The sequence below is a fragment of the Sinohyriopsis cumingii genome, chromosome 2, assembly GCF_028554795.1.
Source record: "Sinohyriopsis cumingii isolate HCF-2022 chromosome 2, ASM2855479v2, whole genome shotgun sequence".
Taxonomy (NCBI): Eukaryota; Metazoa; Mollusca; class Bivalvia; order Unionida; family Unionidae; genus Sinohyriopsis; species Sinohyriopsis cumingii.
Genome location: NC_142962.1, coordinates 15118524 through 15137836, shown reverse-complemented (window position 1 = coordinate 15137836; position 19313 = coordinate 15118524). Strand labels below are relative to the sequence as shown.

The following is a 19313-nucleotide window of genomic DNA, read 5'->3' as shown; positions in this document are numbered from 1 at the left end:
TGTTATATGTCCGGTTGAAGCTCGAGTATTAATAACTTAAACAAAACGAATAAGGCTTATTTATTAAATTTCTTAACAAAAATTCTCAGTTTGTCCGAGTACTGCTAAATATTTATGTTATGCTGATAGTTCTGAGATGGATAACTTATTTGGTTTTCAATATCTGGATGGAATGCAGTATTTTACCTGATGTTTCTCAAATGTATTCACAAACTTTAAGATTCAAAAGATTTGATTTTCATGTGCAAAAGTAGAAGTGTTACAAAGAAAATAGTTTTGTGGTCCTTTGCATACCCTCTGAAAGTTTCATCATTAAACCCCCCAAAAATCTAGACAGGCTGAGAAACAATAATGTCTTCTTGTTGTTCACATACTTTTTCAAAGTGGGCCTCAAGTGGACGAGTGGTTTTAAGCACTCACCGTTCCGGATCACTGCCATCTCACCTCAGTCTGTGTGGTTTCGAGTCTCAGGCTTGGCTAACATGGGTACATGACAAAGCTTGCCAGTAGCTTTTCGTTTATCTGTGGTTCTTCCCAGTGTTTGCCAGGGTTCTTCCTCCACCAGTTATACTGGCCACCATGTGTAGCCTATCTTGTGCTGAAAAATGGTGTTAAACCCTACAACAACAACAACAACAACTTATATATGTGAACTTTGAAAACCTGCTGGTGATGTATGCTTTTGTATTTGAATTATTTTAAGTGTACCTACTTTTTTATAATTTATTCAAGCCATCATACAATAAAATTAGTGGGTTGGGAGAGGAGCATGCATGGTGTAAGAATAACTGAAGAAGTCATATTGACAATACTGCCAGTTAAATTTACATTACCTTCCATTTCGGGGCCCCGAGTGGCCGAGTGGTCTAAATCGCTCTCCATTACGGATCACTTCCATTTCACCTCTGTCTGCGTGGGTTTGAGGCTAGGATTCGGCCAATGTGGGTATGTGAGAAGGCTTGCCAGTAGCTTCTCGTGGGTCGGTGGTTCTTCCCGGGGTTTTCCAGGGTTCTTCCTCCACCATTAATACTGGCCGCCATGAATAGCCTATCGTGTGCTGAAAAATGGCGTTAAACCCAACAACAACAACAACAACAACCTTCCATTTCGACTGCTGTCATGGCCTAGTGGTTAGAGCATCCGCATCAGATGCGGGACGTCGTGGGTTTGAACCCCGGCCAAGTCATACTAAAGACTTGTACAAATGATACTATCAGCTGGCTTGCTAGGCGCTCAGCTTTTAAAGAGATTAGTGTTAGGACTGGTCAGCCTGGTATCAAGATAATATGACTGATTGGGACATGCTATATGTCTGTGACATGATGCCCCAGTGCTAGTCATCACTATAAAATGCTACACTGCAGACATCATAGCAATATGACTGACAAATTGTTAAAGCTACATTAAATATCTAAAACACACACACACACACACACACGCGCGTGCCTTCCATTTCATTCTAGTCATGTTTTGAAAGAGACAAAGATAGAAGTGAACATTACTATTTATACCTTAGATAATCAGCTGATTTTGTCTCTGCAGGTCATGTGGATTTTACAGTGGAGGTTGAGAGAGCTCTACGGGTTCTGGATGGAGCTGTAGCCATCCTGGATGCCTCAGCAGGTATTAATAGAGAGATCACACATAGATCGAAAGACTGTCAGGTTTAATTTCAGCAATTAACAGAGAGGAGATCAGGCTTAGGTTTGAAAATAGTGTGGTAAAAATTTCAACTGTTGACAGAGTAGACCATGCTTAGTTCAGAATATTGTCATTTATAAATTTCCAGCTTCGTCAGAGAATAGACCATGTTTATTCCATAAGGTTACCAGGTTTAAATTTCAGCCATTGACAGAGAGATAATGCTTGGTTCACAAGATTGTCAGGTTCACTTTTGAGCCATGTCCTGACAGTATTGCTAAAAGTACCATATTTACCATATATTGTGACACCGCATATATGTAGAGTCACCATTGCATCAGTTTGTAAAGAAACTTTTTTATATGTACTTATGTTCTGTAAAAAAAAATCTTTTGTGCTTAGTAATTTGGGACACTTGTTCCAAATCATGATATCAATTTTTAGCTGGCAAAAATGATTAATAGAGAGTATCAGTTATTGGATTTGAAAATGAAGAAATTAATAATAATAGTTTGCATGGTCAAAAATGCTGTCAGACTTTTTTTTTAAAATTAAGCTAAAAAGCTGCTTTCACTGTTGTTTATTTATTTGTTTCTTTGTAACTGCAGACATTTTAAGAACAAGAGTTCTGATAAGGGGTCATATGTTCATATGAAAGCAATTTCAACTTTAAGCTTCTACAGAGTGTCTTGTTCAGTTTTCAGCATTTTTGCAACAATTGATGAGAGAGAGTGTGAGTGTCTATATATATGTAGAGAAAGATTTACTGATGAAAGCTGCTGAGATAGATAGTGAAAGTACAGAATGAATGATAAACATCTTAATTCCAAAACTCTAAACCTTTCATTTACACTGCAAATATCAGAGAACATAATGTAAGTACTGCTGAACAAACATGCATACAGGTACTATGTTTAATTGAAACTCTTTAAGCAATCTAGATTCTTAATTGCAAACTCAATTTTCTTGGGTTCATCCCCATAACACTTCTCCACATCGCTGCTGATGCCCATTTCAACACATTCAGCAATTGTAATGATATTGCCTACATGTCTTTTCAAGTTGCAGTTAATACACAGAGCAGCCATTTTGAAAATCTTGGTATTATTGCTATTCCTTCAGAATGGAGCCATATCAGTATGGGGTTTTCACCATGATGTCTAGTTGGTCCTAAATGAAAATGGTTCCAGTCTGTTGTCCGATATGCCTGCCACAGTGGCCATCTTGAAAATCTTTTTATTGCTAATCCTCCTGAATGAAAAGTAATATTGACTATCCAAATGAAAATGGTCCTGCTCTAATGTCCAATATGTCACAACAACAGCTGTGTTGAAATGTTGTTATCACTACTCCTTCTGAGCTAAACAACTTATTAATAATTTGTCCATTTGATGCCATTCAGACATTCACTCTGCTTTCCACACTGGCCAACTCGAAAATCTTGCTGTCACTTTGTCTCCTTAATGAATTGCCATGTCAGCATGGGTTTGCAATGAAAAAGTTTTTTGGTTGGTTGTTCTTTCTAAAAGGGATATTTTTTATTGTTTCATTCCTCTCAAGAGAAATTTATTTTAAGTAAGAAAAAGAATGGCATAATGTCCTTGTTGTTATTCTAAAAATCAGAGCAAGATAAAATGTTTTCAAGCATGAACCCATCTTAGAAAATTAAATGGTCCCTTCCTAATAAAGACTTTAACTTCAGTGGATGTTCTACAGAATCAAAGCAGTAACCTTTGTCAACACTGTCATAAAATATTAGCTTTGGAAAATGATGTAAGTTTCAACTTATGAACAGTGCATTCTATCAACAGTGCATTCTATCACATGAAGCCCTCGGACTTGGCATGTTGTACTTAACAACTACAATTATGGTCCTGTCATTAATAATGGAAGTTTGATAATTGTTCCTAATCAGTGTATTGTTCAGATGAATAATGATGTAGACAGTAGTCAAATCTCAGATGTTTACAAACATACCAATTACTATTCAAAGAAATTAGTTTCCACAGTAACAAACAGGAAATTGCATCAAAATAATTATAAGAATAATATGTATGTTATTTCTAGGTTACCGGTACTGTCATATTGTTTTTATATTTTTCCCTTACAAAAATGAGCAAATAATAGGATACATGTAGAGAAATCCACACAGAATGCCCTAAATTTTGCTGGAAATTAAAATCTGTGAACATCTTAGATTTTACTATAGTCCACATCTTGTGATGCAAATGTTTTATGACAGTGTTTACAGTGGTATACTGCCTTGATTTTTGCAGAACATGCACTAAAGTCAAGTCTGTATTAGGGAGACACCATTTAAATTTCTACTGGGGAGGGTGGGGGGAATTAATGCTTGAAAAAAGGACTAAATACTTTGTTTGCTTTAAGTGTAAATTCATTGCTTTCTGTCTTGTTGTTTGTTTTAGTGACTGTAATCTGGAATTTAATTGTCAATACTTCAAACCATTACTTTTCATGTTTAACAGTGGGTAAAAAGTATACACTGTTCAAGGAAAGTTCTGCCTATCATCAAGTCAGTGCATGAGTTTGTTAAGATTTCATTTAATAAAGTTAAAGTGTAAACTTGTTGCAAAAAGAAGTCGATCAACCTTTCCTAAATTAAAAATGTTCAGTACTATTAATACAGTTCATGAAGCATTTCAATATGTTAATATTATCTCAAATTTAATTTGGCATTATGTTTATTACATTATTTTCATTAGAGCTTGGAAATGTTTATAATCAGCTGATAACAATATAAAACTGTGCCTCTCTTTCTCTCTGAATCTCTAAGAAAATGCTTGTAAGGATTATACACAGTAAACCACACCCATTTGATAGAAACTATGTTCATTCTGCAGTGTTCATATGCAACAACTGCGAGAAAGCATGGTGTACAGAACAATTCTCCACAAGTCGCCACAGCAGCTCTGTCATTACTTGCAGAGAGATGGTGGAGTTTTTTTTTTTCCTATTCCTCTCTACTCTCCACCTACACCATAAAGCATGGGGTTTCAAAGATTGCTTGAGCTGTACTGTACATTGTGTTAAAAAAGCATTGTGTTTTTCTTATTATGTACTCCTGCATGAAAGAATATATCATAGAATCAACAAACTCTTCTGACATTTCCATTTCATAATCATATTTTCATCACTTTTAGAACTGCTGTCATTGGACTCATCACAACTTAATTCTGGTTATTTTGAAACACACTTTTAATTTTGTTTACCTTGCTTATTTTGATGTACTGTCAGTTGTAAATCCTACTTGTTTCTCTTTTATAATGGTCTCCACTTCAAATGTTTTGAAGATCTGTTTGACATGTTGATATATGTCTTGTCTGTCTGAGGAATTTGCAGGTCAAGTATGAAAACGCTTCCTCAATTTGACCCTGGTTGCATTTTCAAACAAGTATGTTCTCAAGGTCATATGAGTGAAGTCATTTGTATCAGTCTTGAGACTGCGAAATCTGAATGTCTCCAGCTTCTTTGCTGCACTTTGACAGTATTACCAGTGTGAATTATAAATGTGTCTGCTGGCTTATCATTCTGATAGTTTCAACTAACACTGACGCCATTTGCTTTGGTCATTGAAATACAGTTCTGTTGATATTAAAGGTCAGGTGACATTTTGCTAGGGTATGTGCAGTTATAAATTTCATAGCCAGTCTGTCTTTTTTGCTTGCTGTAGCTTGAATAAACACTGACCTGCTGCACTTGTTGCCACTGGTTTGATTGCAGCTTTTTAAAAAGAGAAATGCATCTAATATGCATTTGAGAATCTGGATGAGGATTTATGGCATCAGGTTTGAAGTTGTCCATTCCTTTGTGGTTAGAGTATTTGCCTCTGATGCAGGAGGTTGGAGGTTTGATCCCCAGTCAAGTCATACCAAAGATTTATAAAAATTATACTAACAGATGCCTCACTAGGTGCTCAACATTAAGAGGTTATTGTTAGGACTGGTTGGCCTGGTGTCAGAATAATGTGACTGGGTGGGACGTGATGCTACATGTCTGTGGCATGATGCCCCAGTGCGAGACATAACTATAAACTGCCACACTGCAGACATCATAGTGATATGATTGAAAAATTGGTAAAACTATGTTAAAAATCAAAAAAACATGCCACATGCCAACACACATGTTTCTTTGACAATTAGTGAGGGTTCATCAACTGTTGAATTTGTTTACATGAAGAACAGAACATAATTTGTTTCTCATCCCACCTCAGCCATTAAGATTCTTTCTTCCATTTAGGTTGAAAGGAATGCTGTCGACTAGTTTTTTCATACAAACATTTAGCTTGCTCAGATTGAGATTCATCTGGTATAGGCAGGAGCCTTTAGTCAGACCTGAATTCCTCAAAATGTGATAGAAAATTCATTCATTTGTTATGAATTGAATTTGTTACCAAAAGTAGAAACAAAATAGGATGATGTCACAAAGCAATTAATTTGGATACTTAGCAACTTTAATAATTCAGTGCCATCCATCCACTACATGAGGGCTTGAATATTTCGTCCTAAAACGTGTGTCACACGCTGTTTGAAGTAGATAGCCAATCAGATATGTCCGATAAGGATGGTACTAATGAGTCTTTACAGTTCAAATATCCATATCATTATTGAAAATTCAAAATGGAAGACAAGCTATTTCAGTGTTAACAAGTTATCTTATTTTCTCCACTGGATGTGTTTTCTCTAACAACGCCATCTTTTCACTCCATAAAGAAAGACAATAATTAACTCAAACAATCCAGTTATTATTTTCCACCTTTCTCCATTTGCTGCTCAACAACACTGAATTATTTAAGTTAGGAAATAATACTCATGCATTGATTTCTGGTCTGATGCGTTTGAATTGACTCTGCCTTACGACATGGAGAGAGGCAGAATATAAGAACTGGATTATTCTGTTTAGATACTTGGCATTTCAGATATGATGAAAAGACAATAGATTTTGGACAATAGTATTTTATGTTTGCATCAGCATTTTTGTTTGCATTTTTAATTTCATTTAATATTTACTGGTCCAAGTAGAAAAACATTGGATGTTGGCCTGGGGCTCATGTGCTGGCACTTATTTTTAAGATGTAAATTTAAATATCTGCTTTTATAAGCCCTATGTATTTTAATATGATAGTGCCTCTTTTGCTTTAAAAATGGACAGCTGCGTAATGATTTACTTTATTAAATAGATTTCTTTGTTTTAATGAAGTTTAATCATTGTGAAATACTGTTTCATTTCCATAGAAACATAAAGTAAGAATAGCTTTATTTTCCTATCCATTTTGTGACAGTATATCTTGCAGAAAATTCTTGATGTCAATAATTATAATGATCTCATGGATGTATGGTGTTTATCTTTTTCAGGAGTTGAAGCACAGACTTTGACAGTATGGAGACAGGCAGATCACTATGACATTCCTCGCATTGTATTTCTTAACAAGATGGACAAAATGGGGGCTAACTTGGATCTTTGTTTGAAGTCCCTCCGTGAGAGATTCCATGTGGAACCACTCCTTGTCAATTTTCCAGTTGGTATAGAGAAAACATTTAAAGGTGTTGTAAACTTGATCAGTATGGAAGCTTTAATCTGGGACTCCCAGAAGTCACCAGATGGGAGAGTTTATGACAGAATTCCATTGCATGAAATCCAGGATCAGTCTATAGTAGAAAAATGTGAATTAGCTAGAATTCAGTTATTGGAGCAATTAGCAGATTTGGATGACAGGATAGCTGAGCATATACTTTCTGATACAAATCTAGCAGAAGTACCAGAACAGGATATAAAATCTGCCTTGAGAAAGGTTACCCTTCAAAGACATGCTGTAGTAGTGTTGTGTGGTAGTTCTCTGAAAAACAAGGGTGTGCAAGAGTTGATGGATGCTGTGGTAGATTATCTCCCTTCTCCCCTGGATGTAAAGTATGATTTTACAGATTATTACAGAGATGACTTGTGTGCATTGGCTTTTAAAATTATTCATGACAAGATCAGAGGTCCACTAACATTTCTGAGGATTTATTCAGGCACTATCAAGAACACTGGTACTCTCTACAACATCAACATGGGTTGTGAGGAGAAGATAAGTCGTCTTCTGCAGGTGTATGCCAATCACTATAAGGAAATCAACCAAGCTGGGGCTGGAAACATTGTCTGTCTGTCAGGTTTTCTCTCTGTAAGTGCTTATGTTTTTTGGTCTGCACATTTTGCTTTTCTTTGAAAAATTGTGTAGCATATTGTTAGAACAGATGAGAGCTGCAATCAGTGACCTAAATAGTAGCATAAGATTTCTGAGCTGTAGAAATGGGTCATCAGTACCCCTTGCATGTGTTAGAACTTGAACTAAACCTGGGATTGCACTGATTAAATTGATTGACATATATTTGACAACTTACAATATCCTTTCCAATTTATCTTGAACTAGAATTTTAGGTTGCTTTCCCTCTTTTATGAAAACTTTCAAGCTGATGAATTATCACTCAGAAATGTCCAAGAGTTGTGCAGAAGCAATAATTGTCACAAAATATCAAGGGAGACTTATATTTTTCCTTGTCTGTACATAGTCACAATCAATAAGGTACTTTATGAGCTATGGAACCAGTCTGTGTGTGATTGTATATTAAGTACTTTGTTTTAGAAATGAAAGTTACTGATTAGCTGAAAATAATTACCCAAAAATATTGTTTTAATTTTCAAAAGAAACCTACATTTAAATACAATAATCGGCTTGACTGTAAAACCATCTTCATTTTGTTGCCATATATGCATAGTACAGCCATCCACCATTGTAATAATACTTGGATCCATATATGCATAGTACAGCCATCCACCATTATAATAATACTTGGATCCATATATGCATAGTACAGCCATCCACCATTATAATAATAATACTTGGATCCATATATGCATAGTACAGCCATCCACCATTATAACACTACTTGGATCCATATATGCATAGTACAGCCATCCACCATTATAACACTACTTGGATCCATATATGCATAGTACAGCTGTCCCCATTGTTACACAATACTTGGTCCCATATATGCATAGTACAGCCATCCCCTGTTATAACAATGCTTGGATCCATATATGCATAGTACAGCCATCCACCTTTATAACAATACTTGGATCCATATATGCATATTACAGTCATCCCCCATTATAACAATACTTGGATCCATATATACATAGTACAGCCATCCCCCATTATAAATACTTGGCTCCATCTATGCGTAGTACAGCCATCCACCATTATAACAATGCTTGGATCCATATATGCATAATACAGCCATCCACCATTATAACAATGCTTGGATCCATATATGCATATTACAGCCATCCCCCATTATAACAATACTTGGATCCATATATGCATAGTACAGCCATCCCCCATTATAACAATACTTGGATCCATCTATGCATAGTACAGCCATCCACCATTGTAACACGACTTGGATCCATATATGCATATTAAGGCCATTCCCCATTATAACAATACTTGGATTCATATATGGATTGTACAGCTGTCCCCATTGTTACACAATACTTGGTCCCATATATACATATTACAGCCAACCCCTGTTATTGCACACTAGTACAGCCATCCCCCATTATAACAGTACTTGGTAACATATATGCACATTATAGCCATCCCCCATTATAACACAGTACTTGGTCACATATATGCACAGTATAGCCATCCCCCATTATAACACAGTACTTAGTAACATAAATGCACAGTATAGCCGTCTCCCATTATAACAATATTTTGGATGCACAGTATAGCCATCTCCCATTATAACACAATACTTGAGTGTGTATATATATATATATATATATATATATATATATATATATATGCACAGTACAGCCGTTCCCCATTATTACACAATATTTTGGATCCATCTATGTACAGTACATCCTTTCCCCATCATAACACAACACTTGGATCCATATATGCACAGTACAGCTGTACCCCATTATAACAGAATATTTGGTCCCATATATGCACAGTACAGCCATCCCCCATTATAACAATACTTTGGTCTATATATTATGCAGACTGCATTTTATACAGAACTGCTGCCTCAGTCTTGATCAAGTACTGAACATGGTTTTCTTGGTACAACTTTAGTCCTTAGCAACTTGGTTTTGTGTTTTGTTAGATTTAAGTCACATTAGAACACCCAACTTAAAAGAATAAATCGATTTGCTTGATTTGCTGGAGTAGCATTAGTTCTAAAGGAAAACAAAATTAAAAGCATGTTTTTAATAGAATTGTATGGTTACTAAATACAACAGTTGGCATGGTTTGATGGTAAAAGTAACAAATTAGAGGCATTTGTAATTTCTGGAATGTTGTAGACTGTTAGGATGACAATATCTGATACTGAATATGATAGTGGCTTATTAGAGTCAAACTTGGACTGTTGTTGTTGTGGGGTCTAATGTCATTTTTAAGCACACAATAAACTATACATGGTGGCCAGTATTAATGGTGGAGGAAGAACCCTGGAAAACCCTGGAAAGAAACACAGACCCACAAGAAGCAACTGGCAAGCTTTCTCACATACCAACGTTGGCCAAATCCAAGACTCGAACCCATGCAGACAGAGGTGAGACACCAGTGATCCATAACGGAGAGCGCTTTAGACCACTCCACCACTCCGGGCCCCAAACTTGGACTTTAAAATAATGTCCTGGTGATGTCCAAATCAAGTATAGTGGTTATTTATGTAAAGTTTTCACATGTTGTGTGTTCTGAATTCCCCCCACCTGCACATGTAATTTTGGTACTGTGTCCAGAATTGTATTATAGCAAAGCAAGTTATAATGAGTTGAGCTGTATACCATCTTCATTGTTTTAAAAGTTTCCTGTTGGATAGATCGTGTCATAGGCTGTAAGCATCATTTGCTGGTGTTACCACACATGTATAGCAGTTTGGCCAAACATTAAAAATATGATCTATGGAAATTGAATTACTTGCTTCTGTCTTATAGCTACAGATAAACTGAGTGGAAAAGGACTTGGAAAAATATGCCCAGCCATTTTATCAGGAATTTGGGGTGAATTTGTTTGTAATTTTAGGAATAATTTGTCGGCTGGGTATGTTTTAGACATTTTTACTTACAGTACCAACTTTTAGTTGCACTGGATTTTAAAATCCTATCTTCGGATAGCTTAATAAAATGCTGCTTAATGCATTTTGTCAGCAGCATTATCAATGACATACCTCAAAAAATCAGTCACCAAGTTGGGCACATCAATGTATAAATAACATTTCTTGACTAGGAAATATGGAACTAGATAACGCAATTTTGAAAGTTAAGGAAGAAAAATGTAAAAATTTGTACAGTTAGTATTAAAAAAGTTCCTTTTTCCATGGTTTGTCAAACTGGGTACATCTGCATGGAGAAAAAAACCCACCACTAAACGAGTTTACTTGATCAGTGTAACTTGCTGATTTATGATAATTTTTTCTTCAGATTTCTCTGTACTTTTCATAAATTTTCTGGAATGTTTGACTGATTTTATCATTGGTGGATCTCTGTCCACCTTCAGACAGTGATGCAGATGGTTTAGGCAACAGTTTCCTTTGATACTTATAAAATACGTGGGATTAATGCCAAACTGGACCACTTGGTCTCCCAAAGAGGGTGAAAATTGAGGTCTGTGAAAGAGGAGCTGATGGTTTCAAGATTTACTTCCCTTTTCCATGGCAGTCACACTGAATGCTTAGTTCATGGAAACATTTGTTGACTTGCCTTTTGTGTTCATGTAAGCATTATCCTTACAATAGGATGCAGGGCAAATTATACTGATTTTATGTAAGCACATTTAAAAAGGAGTAGTATTTTAAGAAATGCACAAAGTGTGAATATTTTATATTGTCTTGAGCCTGTGTACTGATACCAGATTACCTCTAATTGTCAGAGTCATGTTACATTGTGTGTTGAAATTCATTTAACTTAGAACATATCCATATAGGAACCAAAATACTTTTTGCAGATATCTGGAAGTTTCAGAGGAAAACTTGTTCTTTTGTGAAAATTTATATTATCATTACAGCAGACTTCAGATTAAAATAAAATCCTTGATATCTTCAAAATCGTATCATAAGATACCCATGCTTTGCAGGAGCTACAAAGGAAATATGTAATCTATGCATAGTTAAGTCAGTAAAATGTAATCTATGCATAGTTAATTCAGTAAAATGTAATCTATGCATAGCTAAGTCAGTAAAATGTAATCTATGCATAGTTAAGTCAGTAAAAATGTAATCTATGCACAGCTAAGTCAGTAAAATGTAATCTATGCATAGTTAAGTCAGTAAAATGTAATCTATGCATAATTAAGTCAGTAAAATTTGAGTTTAGGTCACAAGCAACTAATTTATTTGCTACATTGGCTTTTTAAATTATGTATTTGAAAAGAACAAATGTTGCTGATTGGCTGAAAATAAATTACCTGGAAATAAAGATGAAATTTTGTTTAGAAGAATACTATGTTATTAATATGCTTGAACCTAGAACTGTGTTCATTCTATGGCTGTTGTGCATAGGTACAATATGTTATTTTCATTGTTTTAAAAGTTACTCATGGATCAGTTGTTCATAGGATATAAGTGTCATTTGCCAGTTTTATCACAAAAGTTTAGTTATTGGGCTATGCCTTCACATTATGGTCTTTGGGAATGAATTATTTCCCTGCAGCCACATCATAGTAGTAGGATATAGGATATGTTAGGTTTTCTGTGGTAATATAAAAGTTAGAAACAAAAATAGAATCATGTAATTCTGTGGTTATTAGTTTTAATTAAGTGAATCCAGCATATTTACTGGACATTATCTTATTTATGCAATGTACATTTATGCAGAATTCTACATTATCACATCACTATGTGAATAATGTCCTTAAAAAATGTGTAATTTATCTTATTCAGGTCGAGAGAAATAAATAAAAACATTGATTTATAAACATATCTGAATTTAATATCTTATCTTATCCCAGACCAGGTCAGGTGACACCTTGACAACAAGCTATAAAACAGCTAAGGCTGCCAAGACACTCTGGATGAAAAAGCATGGTAGTAGAAAATCAGTCACTTCTCAGGAGGAGGAAGATGCAGCAGAGGAGGATGAGGAGGAAGGGGAGGGATGGGTAGAGAATACTGGGCATAGTTCCTATGTTCTGGCAGGACTTCAGATCCCTCCTCCAGTCTTCTTCTGTTCTATTGAGGCCCCCTCTATCAGCAGTCAGAAGATGCTAGATCTGGCCTTACAGTGTCTCCAGAGAGAAGATCCTAGTCTTAGGGTAAGGGTTGAGTCTTTCAGCTCAAATGAAAATGGAAACAGGGTAATGATGTTCCAAATATTTGGTTAGGCTTTAAATATCATTCATGACTTTATAGTCCATAGTTACATTAGGCTTTAAATATCATTCATGACTTTATAGTCCTTAGGTACATTAGGCTTTAAATATCATTCATGACTTTATAGTCCATAGGTACATTAGGCTTTAAATATCATTCATGACTTTATAGTCCATAGGTACATTAGGCTTTAAATATCATTCATGACTTTATAGTCTATAGGTACATTAGGTTTTAAATATCATTCTTGACTTTATAGTCCATAGGTACATTAGGCTTTAAATATCATTCATGACTTTATAGTCCATAGGTACATTAGGCTTTAAATATCATTCATGACTTTATAGTCCATAGGTACATTAGGCTTTAAATATCATTCATGACTTTATAGTCCATAGGTACATTAGGCTTTAAATATCATTCATGACTTATAGTCCATAGGTACATTAGGCTTTAAATATCATTCATGACTTTAAGTCCATAGGTACATTAGGCTTTAAATATCATTCATGACTTTATAGTCCATAGGTACATTAGGCTTTAAATATCATTCAAGACTTTATAGTCCATAGGTACATTAGGCTTTAAATATCATTCATGACTTTATAGTCCATAGGTACATTTATTATAAAATGAACATGAACATACATGTATGAAGATGTTATGACAATTACCACTTGGCATTGCTGGTGTCAGGATAATGTGACTGGGTGGGACATCATGCTACATGTCTGCGGCATGATGCCCCAGTGCTGGACATCACTATAAACTGCCACACTGCAGACATCTTAGTGATATGACTGAAAAATTGTTAAAGCTATGTTAAAAATCCAAATCACACACACACACCACTTGGCATTGTGTTGGTTCAAACAATTATTTTTCTTGTAAATTATAAAATAAAAATAATATAAAAATGCTATTTATGTTTTGTATTCACCACATAAACCCTGGTTTTGACTTGGGCGTAGTGGTTGATATAACCATCAGAGACTTGATTTTTGATTAATGTACAAACTATGATGCTGTTGTGTTCTCTTGAATTACTTCTTGTTCCATAAGAGCTGTGACAAACATTTATTGTGATATAATTACTCTTATTTTACACTGAATTCTAACACACCTAGAATATTTTGATAATATACACAATAATACCACTCACGATATTGAAGGATGATTCTACTTGTGGGCCAAGAATCTCCACAAAGATATGACTTTGATAGAGATGGACATCTGGCAACAATTTCCACCAGTGACCTATACGTTGTCCCTTCTTAAATTCTCCAAGTTAATCAGTTTGGAGTTACATAACTTCTAAATCATCCTGGTTCAATTCCTTGTCATATTTAGCACGTTAGCCACTACTGTAGCGCTCTTTATGGCACAGAAAGCAAATGCTAGTCCTGGCATTCAGTTTTCATACAGATTGACCAATTATGTTCCCATCAACTTTGCATTCAAGCTATTCTCATTGCTGCACATTTTTCAAATGGTTATTCAAACTCGTTTACTGCTCGAAAATTTGAATTGCCATGTTTAGCAAGCATGTTCATTCCCATCAGTTTCCATTATGTGATGATTCATTGGGCAAGTACAAAATTTTGACCAATCAGAAAGCTCTTTACAGCGATCATCTGTTAAATAATAAACAGAACAAATACTTACTAAAAAGTTTGTTGTGGAATGGGACCAGATAGAGCTTTATTTAATAAAAAACAGTTTCGGAGACGATATTAAAAAAAGGGTCTATATCAAGGAAAATCAGATTCAGGTCAGGAGCAAAGTGAAATTCTGTTTTAAAATGGAAAACATGAAAACTTATTTGAAGGCAGTCAGATCCAATTTTAGTTAAACAAAATTACAACAACAACAAAAATTTGAAAAAGAAATATAACAGGAAAGATATGGACAGAAGTTGTTGTTCCCAAAATGAACAATAAAATTACAGCTATCAGGAGCAGGAAATATAAATGTTGCTGAAAATCATTCAGATTGTACAAAAAACAAAAAGTAAATGTTATTCTATCTTAATTGATATTTTTTTAATGAAATTTCAGTTATATTACAATCACAAAATATGACTATATTTTCAGAATTTTTTGACAAATTCAGCGAAATTTCAATCACAAATTCTCACTGATATTTTCAGAAACGTTGGTAGAGTCATTGATATTTCAGTCACAAAATTTCACTGATATTTTCAGAAATTTTGGTAAAATCTCCTAAAATACCATAATTTTAGTGAAAAAAGGACATTTCTCTGTGATTTTGCTGAAATTTCAGTCACATTTTCACCTGAGTATGATTTTTGTTGAGCATATTTTAATATGAAGCAAACAAAAATATTTTTCAGAGTAAGCATCAGATCAAAATCCATCTTGCACCAAAGATTCATCTATGCTTGTACTACCAAATATTAATATTCTGATCATGTTCACATTTTCTCTACTTTTTTGGTCATGTCTTTGCCTGTTTTTAAACATCTGTGGAAATAAATTAAAGAAAACTGACATGCATATGTTTTCTTCAAATTTATACAAGAATATATTCATCCTTCCACATCAGCTACGCTTACATATACATATACTCTAACTCCACCAACATTTCTATTTGAATCAGATAGTTTGGTTATTAATTCTTCAGAGAGTATTTTCCATGATACTATAACACATGAGTCTACTTTCTATTTGGAAAAAACTGGTGCTAATGGATTAAAGTTACAACTTTATTTCATATGGAATTTTCACTTGCTGGGAAGTACTTATGGAATTGATATGGAATAAATTGTCTGATTCCATATGTTTTTCAGTCCATATCTCTTCTGTTATGGATTCCTGAAGTATTCCGTATGGAATCCATGAGACATTTCTGTATGGGCCAGTGTACCAGTTAATACTGGACCAGATGTTATACAGCTGGCATCCATACTGAATATTCACCCGGCAAACCATCCATCTGCCCATGTGAGACACATGCGACTGACGGAGTCAGCCAAATTAGTCAATAATACCCATTTCAAAAGGATTGCCTTTGCTGTTGGCTGGCAAGATAGAGGAAATAAATTGACTTGAATGATCTGTGCCATTTAGCCACACCTCAGTTTTGGTACCATCTCAGCTGCTGACCATTCCTTCCAGCCATCCAGATCTTGATCCATGCTGTCTGGTCACTCTTCAGCGTTGATGCCATCTTGACTACCAACAATACCATTCAGCCATACAAACCTCAATCCATACCAGCTAGTTGCTCTTCAGATTTGATACTGTCTAGGCTACCAACCATACTGACATCCAATTCTTGATCCATACCATTCATTGACCATACCCAGCTCTTGTTTGCATTGAATTGGTCTCTTTCTGCCAAGTGAGTGGTAGACGTCCTTGATGAGAAAAAAACACTATTTGTTTTGGTACTTCCTCAATCTTGCAAGATAAAATGACCATCTATCAGGTTGCACTGGTGATCCGGGTTTTGCCAGTGCTTTATTTACAGAAAGCTAAGTATCAGTGATGTTTTCATACAAATTCTGTACAAATGTCCTGGTGTAACAGTCAATTCTTTCCCCCCTTCTAAAAGTTTCCATGGGGAAAGAATTGGTTTGCTTATTCTTTCCCTTTAGTTTTTCTTTTCCCCACTGCCTTACAACCAATCAGTTTCTTTTTATAAATGGATATTTTGATAAGAAGCTTAATTGCCACATGTGAAATATACATGTATTGGGTCACTTAACAAATAAGGGGAGGGTTAACTGATTCTATCCTCCAGCAACCAAATAATATTTTTTTCATTGGTTATATGCTTAAGGCCTAAAATGAAGTATATGTATAATGAGCCTCTAACAAATTGGGTATGGGGGACAGAATCAACTAGCTTTACCTACTACAACCAACTTGTTTCGTTTCATTAATGGACTCTTTCTTAATCTGCTTAAGGCTCACGTGAGAAATATAATACCATTAATGGTTCACTTAACAAAGTAGGGTTAATTTCAAACAAGCCTTTATATTAATACAGATTACAATTTCAGTCTATCTTATATACTCATGTATAAGCCTGTTCGCATATAAGCTGTCCCCAAACTGAACAGGTATAAACACTGAAAAGTGCATGACCTGCGTATAAGCCGAACTACAACTCCGAGACATCTCAAGATGCACAATGTAAGTTCAAAATGCATTTATTTAAGTAAAGTTATTTTTTTTTAAATTGCATGTATAATTATCTGAAGGCTGGCATGCATGATTATTAAAAAGAAAAGATATACATTTGTTTGAAAAGTAATTTAATTTTCTGTTTTATTGTTTCTGCATAATTTAGATTTGTGTATAATTTGATCAAACGATGACAAGAATTTAGCAGTTGCGAGTTGCTGTAACACTACCTCTCCCTTTTGACTCAATTATTGTTTGTTTATGCACTATTGCATCAAACATTTTATATCAGTGCACCGGTAATTATGTTTTTACTTTGCTTTGAAACTGTAAATATATAATTCATTACATAGTAATCCCAGTATGACAGCACAACGAACAAACAATACGGTTCGATGCTAATACCGTAAAAGCTGAGTTATAGTTTGCTTTGATGTAAGCAACTTTACACCAAACTTGTCAACTTTCATGCCAGGAGTAAAATATCGCCTGATATTTGGGGTCACTCCATGCCTACCTCCTGATTTCATAATATCTTCCGTGTTTTGCAGAGAACTCCCGATTATTACATTATATCTTCAATTTTCATTTCTTCTAGACAAGGAAAGTCCTACATGTTCTGTTGTATCACCTGTGAATTATTGTTGTGACAAAATAATTACTGTACTAGAAAGAATTCGCTTCTTTACTAAATAGAATGTTAAATTTAAACATTATTCACATAAATTAATGATTTTGTTTTACCTCTACAGTAATACAAAAATTAAAAAAATAAACCAGAACAAGAAAGTAAACCACAACGATAATGTTATCCACAATTAATTTCAATCCCAAGAATGATGACTGTGAATGCTGTAACTCCATCTGCTATAGCGCCATTCCCACAAAAGAAACTTACATGAGTGAACACCTGGCATTTTTATACCATATATACCAATGATAATTACCATTATTAAATTAAAAGAAGGAATGAAAATATGTACCACACAGCAAATGTGTCCTCAAAAACTAATTCAGAATACATGTTTTATTATAAACAATACTAAATGCTTTACGAGTTGACAGTAAGGGAATAAGGTCAGATATCCAAAGAGGGGAAAATAGTGGCCACGTGTATGGTACCATGAGGCTGGCTATTTTGGTACCTTTAGTTCAACAAAATTGAGAATCCTTTATTTGCCAATCAGTTGCTGGTGCTTGCGCAACACTAGTATTAATATTAGTACCCCTACTCCTACCTCGTGGACGGGGTACTAACTTGAGCATATATTTGTCAGTGGAGCAAACCAGGTGTGATTCACACCCAGTGCTCTTTTAGCCTAATATCAACAATTTGAACATATTCCTTGCATATAATGAAATAAATTGAGTAGTCCTCTTATTTAATACCGGAAGTATCACAAATCATTGTAGAAATAGTTGTAAAATCTCGTTTACCTTTCTTATCCGATATTTTTATTTAGATCGTCCACCATATTAATCAAATAAAGATTACTTCCATTCTCAGCCTTGTTTGTTTGTGTGACATTTAAGGACATTGAGGCCTTATTTGAAAACGTAAACAAATCGTAGTAAAAATATGGTGCAGTTTGAGTCAGAAATTCTGCGCATTGAAAGTATATACAGTTTATCGGCAACTTTGAAATTCCAACAAGAAGCCATTATTTGCCACTTGATTGATAATAACAGTGCGTAGAATATCCAGATATGGTCTGGCAAGCCTCATATAGAAAAGGAGTCATGGCAAGAGTATCACATTATATGTCATGGCGGACATGGTGAGGTTAGTATAACCATGCCAATTTATTTTATCGTGTAAGGGCTTTTTTGCTCCATTACATGATATGGGATCAGTTAACAGCCTCAACCACAACAAATCAAGATGAGGCTACGACATCGTAGCTAAACTGTCCCGTGAATTATAAAGTCTGTATTTACCTTTATTTAACTTCGTGTTGGAGGAATCAGAAAATATGCACATGCAAAATAATAACAAAATCAGTCATAGTACTTTATAACAGTTTAATAATTGTCGGGTCACCGAAAGTTACTTTTTTTTACATGCCTATGTCTTAGGACACGGAAAAATTATTGTTTTGTGTCCCAAGATTTACAGCCATTACAGTAGCCAGCAAAATGA

The 19313-nt window shown here is 34.9% G+C and overlaps 1 protein-coding gene across 1 annotated transcript in view; it reads left to right on the top strand.

Annotated features, from left to right (window-relative positions):
- LOC149804372 (ribosome-releasing factor 2, mitochondrial-like) overlaps positions 1 to 19313 on the top strand; it is a 45900-nt gene that overhangs the window by 11688 nt on the left and 14899 nt on the right. Inside the window, exons 3-5 of the mRNA XM_089939504.1 lie at positions 1543 to 1623; positions 7014 to 7819; positions 12662 to 12964. Of these exons, the coding sequence (XP_089795630.1) occupies positions 1543 to 1623; positions 7014 to 7819; positions 12662 to 12964 (1190 nt within the window). The remainder of the gene's footprint in view (positions 1 to 1542; positions 1624 to 7013; positions 7820 to 12661; positions 12965 to 19313) is intronic.